The following is a 6,149-nucleotide window of genomic DNA, read 5'->3' as shown; positions in this document are numbered from 1 at the left end:
ACCAAAGCATTCTTGTCCGGCGGCGACCAATGGTAGCGTCAATGTCGCCGCATTGTCGTTAGGTTTGCTGTCGGATGGGCATTTCATCTACCTTGGCTTCTGGGATTGATGGGTTGGAGATAATGGTGGTGGGTCACTCTCGATCTAGTTCGAAGCTTCTCGGCAACAAGATTAGGTTTGGGCATCGACTCAAGGGCGGTGACTGGCGTTGGGGTTGGATAGGAGACCGATTCAATTTTACTCCAGATGGCGACAACAACGGCAGGGCGGTAACCAGGAAGATATTCTTCGAACTCCGTATGAGCTAGTTTTCTTCCAACTTCGGTTGGATTTGGACTATTGCACGGGGCTGCAGTAATGTCTTCGATGCGATGGAGTTATGACGGTGTGGTCACCGTCTTGTGGCGTGGGGCGGCGGCGGTCAGCAGGTCATGGCGGCGGTGAGGTTTCATTTGTGCTAGAGGTGGAGAATTGGGATCAGGCTTGGGCCCATTACTTTGGCCTTGGGCTTTTATCCTCTTTGGCCTAGTGGGTTGGTAATTTGGGGTGGGTTGTTGCCCTAGTCTTTTTTATGTTTTTAGTTTGTCTAATTACAATAAATTCTTTATATTTAAGAAGCTAAGCACCAGTGTGCACTCTATGTATCTCTAGCGCCTCTGGAGTAGTACCAAAGGAGAGTCTACGCTACCTCTACGTATTTGAATGTATAATGAGTAGGACTATATGTACGTACCACTAGTATGTACGTACCACTAGCTTTTTGTCTGTCTATGGCTTTAAATGACAGCAGCATGGTATGCAACGGCATATTCTGACTTGTGATGAATATACAATTTTCCTTATTCAAAAAAAAGAAAGAAAAAAAAAAAGAGAAGTTTGGATGGAGTCCAAAACAATGTACATGGAAAACCCAAACTTTGGTTGGACTTGGACCTCATATGCCATCCCTTTGGAGTTTGGACTCAACTAGATACGAGTTTAAAACCCACAAAATAGTAATTCTTTGATCAACTAACCATTAAAATCGGATGTAAAGAAGTATGGTTGAGGATAGAATTAACCCATGCATGTAATTCTACCCAGAACACACGCTCCAAATGCAACGAAGCCTGTGAAAGATTTCAGCTCCTCACTCTAGTGGAGTTATGATGATGACGAGTTCGCAAATGCTCCAGGTGGCGCCACTCGCATCACACGCTTCCTCCTCCTCATCTTCTTCTTCGTCCCAAACCCTCCCAGTCTGGTTCAACCATTGCCATTGCCACCCTTTACGGCCTCAGCTCACTCTCCGCCACCGCCCAAGGCCCACAATACTACTCGCCGGAAACCCAGATAGGAAGTTGCAAGTTTCATCGTCTTCGTCGTCATCTTGGACTACCCAACAAGACCAGGACGATGAAGAAGAAGAAGATGAAGACGATGACCAAGAAGAAGAAGAAGAAAGTGACCCTACTCCTCACGACCTCGAATACATCAGCCAAATCAAAAGGGTACGTATGCTGCTTTAGTTCATAGATTCATGGGTTTCTGTTCACTTGGCCCTCAAACTCACTCTTGTTGTTGATAGGTGTTGGAGCTTCTTAAGAAGAACAGAGACATGATTTTCAATGAGGTACAATACAGTTTTATTGAGCATTTCTTTGTTCATTTTCGTACTATTTGATTTTCTCGATCTCGATTGACTTTGCAATGTTATGGAATATGAAGGTTAAGCTTACCATAGCGATTGAGGACATAAGAGAAGTTGAGCGGAGGAGACTCCTTGGCATTGAGGATCCCGATGCTCCGACCAGAGAAGAGTTGGCTGCTGTTCTTGAAGAAGTAAGTCCTACCTTTTAAATTCCTATGCTTTGTGCTCATTGTAAGCGAATTTAGAATGCCATGATTCATGAAACTGCCAAATTACCGCATGTGTGGATGTTTTTGGTTACATTGATATCATTACATTTCACACTATTGTCTTATACAATCAAAGAATACATGAAGCTAGGATCAAATGGTTGGTGGAATCTAGTCCAACTACACAAATTGGGTACACGTAGTCCAAACTGTGGGCGGGGGGTAGTTTTAGAGACATTCTTCAGTACATGCATGTTTGGCATTTGTTATTCATCAATTAATTTCACTATGGATTGTAGTTAGTCAAACAAGTATCCATTTTTCTCTGTTGGGGGGTCTTATTATATCAATAATTAAGGAAGCAATGTATAAAGAATGAGCATAACTAGAAATATTAGTAGCTTATGATGCATTTCAAGTCTCAAAAGAATTCATCAGACCTATGATAATTGCTGTGCCATGGAGTGGTGGTTATCATTGCTCAATCTTGAGTTTGAAAATTTCTCTGTCATCACTCAGTTTTTATTTTTTACTTCCTTGTTGCGATATAATGTTCTCAGCTGTGCCTTGTTCACGTAAATTTCCATTATAGCTTCTGCATGATTGGAAAACAGGGTTCCTAATGATAACTGTCTTATAAAAGCTTTGTTGTCTTGAGTATGATGAAGAAAGAAGATTTCATAGTATATAATTGTATTATTAGTAACCAAAGTTGAATTTGTATGCTAGTAATTGCTCTTCGTTTTGATGTCTAGTCTTTTTGGCAGAAGAAGGATACCTTGTCTTTGAGATTCATGAGATGTTAAAAATTGGGGAAAAATTCACCAACGGTGTCTGGACACTTAGGGGACTTTCAGAATGATACCTGAACTTACAAAGTTATCAATGTGATACCTGGACTCATTTTTTCGTATCAACATCGTACCTACGACCAATTTCCGTAACGGCTCCGTGACGGAAATTGGTCGTAGGTATCACATTGATACGAAAAAATGAGTCCAGGTATCACATTGATAACTTTGTAAGTTCAGGTATCATTCTGAAAGTCCCTAAGTGTCCAGACACCGTTGGTGAATTTTTCCCAATTTTGCACGTGAGTCACTTAATGAAGACAAAATGACCGATTTACCCTCAAATTCTTTCTTTCTTTTCTTTTCTTTTTTTCTTTATTCTTCTTTCTTTCTTTCTTTCTTTCTTTCTTCTTCTTCTTCTTTTCTGGTTTCTTCTTCCCCTGATTTGAATCATCAAGATTCAAATCATCTTGCTCGTCCGATTCCCACAGCCGATCGCCGATCAAACACCACCGCTGCGTCTCAATCCACCTTCATGCACCACAGATGTTTATGGTTCCCCTAACTTCAAATCCTATAGAAAATTGAAATTGTGGATTGAGGCTTCACCGTTCACTCCGAGTTCATACCCGCCGCCGCCGCCAAAGACTTGACCACCACCACTCTCGTTCTCTCCTCCGACCCCCTTTTATACACCATTGATCAGAAACTCAGACCCCGCCAGCCCTGCACTCTCAAATCACAGCTCCAATCACACCCCTCCATCCTCTCCTTCTTCCCGACATGCAACACCACCTCCACACCATCCTCACCTGCAACTTCATCGGTTTAGCCGACAACTTCGGCCTCTAGCCCAACTTCGATCAGAGGCAATTTTCGGCAGACAAAGATTAACAACTTCGGCCTCAACACCATCCTCACCTTTAGAAAATTTGAGCTGTTCTTATTCACCAGCTTCGCCACTCCGCTGCTACCCACCATTGTGCCTCGCCGATTAGTAAACAAAGGACTCGGAGCCTCCACCATCGAGAAATTGAGGCTCACGTTCTGCGTGTCTTGCGCGGCCAATCGACGACCTTGCTAGGCTGGTCGTATCCAAGCCGGTCCTGCATGTCGTAGAATTGAATGGCGGTGTGGGCGACGAGCCTGATACTGCGATCCCTGGGGCCTTTGGTGGTGCAAACCTTGCTGTGGCTATCCTTCCGGCCGGTGGCCCTTAGAATGTGGCCTTGAGCCTCCACGATTTCGCTAGCGGTGGAGGAAGAAGCAGTCCTTATCCCCAAACCCAATCGAGAAGCAGCGGAGGATGACGTTGTTGTGCGGTGGTGGAGGTTGTTGTGGTCAAGTCATTGGCGACGGCGGCGGGGATGAACTCGGAGTGTGCGGTGAAGCCTCAATGCACAATTTCAATTTGCTATAGGATTTGAAGTTGGGGGAACCAGAAACATCTGTGGTGCATGAAGGTGGATTGAGACGCAGCGGCGGTGGGAATCGGACGAGCAAGATGATTTGAATCTTGATGTTCAAATCAGGGGAAGAAGAAACCAGAAAAGAAGAAGAAGAAGAAGAAAGAAAGAAAGAAAGAAAGAAGAATAAAGAAAAAAGAAAAGAAAAGAAAGAAAGAATTTGAGGGTAAATCGGTCATTTTGTCTTCATTAAGTGACTCACGTGCAAAATTGGGAAAAATTCACCAACGGTGTCTGGACACTTAGGGACTTTCAGAATGATACCTGAACTTACAAAGTTATCAATGTGATACCTGGACTCATTTTTTCGTATCAATGTGATACCTACGACCAATTTCCGTCACGGAGCCGTTACGGAAATTGGTCATAGGTACGACATTGATACGAAAAAATGAGTCCAGGTATCACATTGATAACTTTGTAAGTTCAGGTATCATTCTGAAAGTCCCTTGAGTGTCCAGACACCGTTGGTGAATTTTTCCCTTAAAAATTGAGAAGAGCAAATCTATTTATAATGCCCTTAATATGTGATTCCTGATGTAGGTGAATGAGGGAAAAATCCCCAAAAATTGACTTGCACTTAAACTGCTAGCTGAGGAAATGATTCAATGGCCCAATCTAGAGGTATTATTGATTTATTGTAACTTGAGTATTGGTAATGGTTGATTTTAGATATGATACTTTTTGTCTGTAATCTGTAGATAATCTCAATTGATTTGCACTTTATCTTAGTTTATCGATTTTTTGTAAGGTGCTGTGACTTCTCCATGTTTGTCCTAATGGTCCACTCTTTTTACTCTGGGAAAGACTTGTGATACTGCCAAATCAAGATCAAACTGTCTGAAAATTATACAATTTGTTTTTATCTTAGTCAACACGTTAGAACTCATTCGATGAAGACTTTCCTGCTGAGCTCCTCAATTGAAATGTTTTTTTCAATGCTCGTTGCGGAATCTTTCAAAACACAGAACAGATGACATTTTACTTTCAATATACACTTTTCATGAGATGGCTCACCACCGCGCTCTTTCATAATTATCCGTCCAACTCTGGGTATGAAATTTCTCATTTGTTTTAATTTTTGTCATTCTGTAGGCTCAGATTAAACCAGCAAAGAAAAAGCCAGGAAAATCCCTATATGCAAGAGTCACAGACACTGGTATTGATCTTAAGAAGGCCGCTAATAGACTGAACATTGATTGGGATACAGCTGCAGAGATTGACGATGCTGATGTTAAGGATGAGTCAGATGTGCCTTCAGTTGTGGTTTGTTTCCTTGGCTTTCTCACGAAAAATTGGTGCTTTTAATCATGTTCTTGCAATTATCAGACTAAGAAGAATATGGAATAATGAATACACTATTAAACATCTATAGTTAATTATGTTCTGGTTTACAGTAATAGTGTAAAACGCAAAAAACAAAAGAATAACTACCATTGTTGTAAGTAATATTTAGAACTTGCAATAGAAGTAGATTACTATGATACCTTCTTGGTTTAGTTCATTCAAAAATAGCTCATCAGTACTTTTTAGCCTGTGCAATATGAATGCTAATTAAAGTTTAATTATACATGAAGTACTCACCAACTCAAAACTTAATGTTGTGAATGCTTTTCTGGTTTAGCTAATCCTTGGTTCTTAAGACATCTTATTATCTTGCTTTATGATTTTCTCAAACTCGATTGACTATGTAATGCTTTATGATGTGAAGGTTAAGTTCACCATCGCGATTGAGGACATGAGAGAAGTTGAGCGCAGGAAACTTGTTGGCATTAAAGATCCTGATGCTCCCACCAGGGAACAGTTGGCTGGTGTTCTTGAAGAAGTCCCTCCTTTTGAGTTCCCGGATCCTCTCCTAGGCTAGTTGTGGTCCTTAGTTTCCTTGACATAGAATGCAATGAAGCTAGGATCAAATGGTGGGTGGAATCTTGTCCAACTACACAAATTGAGTAGACGTAGTCCGATCATTGGGTGCGGGGTAGTTTTAGAGACATTCTTCAAAACATGCATGTTTGGCATTTGTTATTCATCAATTAATTTCACTATTAATTAT

The 6,149-nt window shown here is 41.4% G+C and overlaps 1 protein-coding gene across 5 annotated transcripts in view; it reads left to right on the top strand.

Moving 5' to 3' along the window:
- Positions 1-1,010: 1,010 nt before the first annotated feature.
- The window catches only part of LOC112165222 (ycf3-interacting protein 1, chloroplastic), a 24,674-nt gene continuing 19,535 nt past the window's right edge, over positions 1,011-6,149 (top strand). For 3 of the 5 annotated variants that reach the window (XR_002922707.2, XR_002922706.2, XR_005800062.1), the window contains exons 1-5: positions 1,012-1,490; positions 1,568-1,612; positions 1,708-1,821; positions 5,192-5,362; positions 5,808-6,012. Coding sequence is in view for 2 of the 5 variants with exons in the window: in XM_024301675.2 (XP_024157443.1) it covers positions 1,146-1,490; positions 1,568-1,612; positions 1,708-1,821; positions 5,192-5,362; positions 5,808-5,960 (828 nt within the window). In the remaining 3 variants the exon portion in view is untranslated. Of the gene's footprint in view, positions 1,491-1,567; positions 1,613-1,707; positions 1,822-5,191; positions 5,363-5,807; positions 6,013-6,149 lie in introns of all 5 variants that reach the window. The other 2 variants (XM_024301675.2, XM_024301676.2) reach the window with 2 other exon arrangements.

Source organism: Rosa chinensis, chromosome 5 (genome assembly GCF_002994745.2).
Source record: "Rosa chinensis cultivar Old Blush chromosome 5, RchiOBHm-V2, whole genome shotgun sequence".
Lineage (NCBI taxonomy): Eukaryota > Viridiplantae > Streptophyta > Magnoliopsida > Rosales > Rosaceae > Rosa > Rosa chinensis.
The sequence above is the reverse complement of the archived record's forward strand: the minus strand, read 5'-3'. Positions and strand labels throughout refer to the sequence as shown.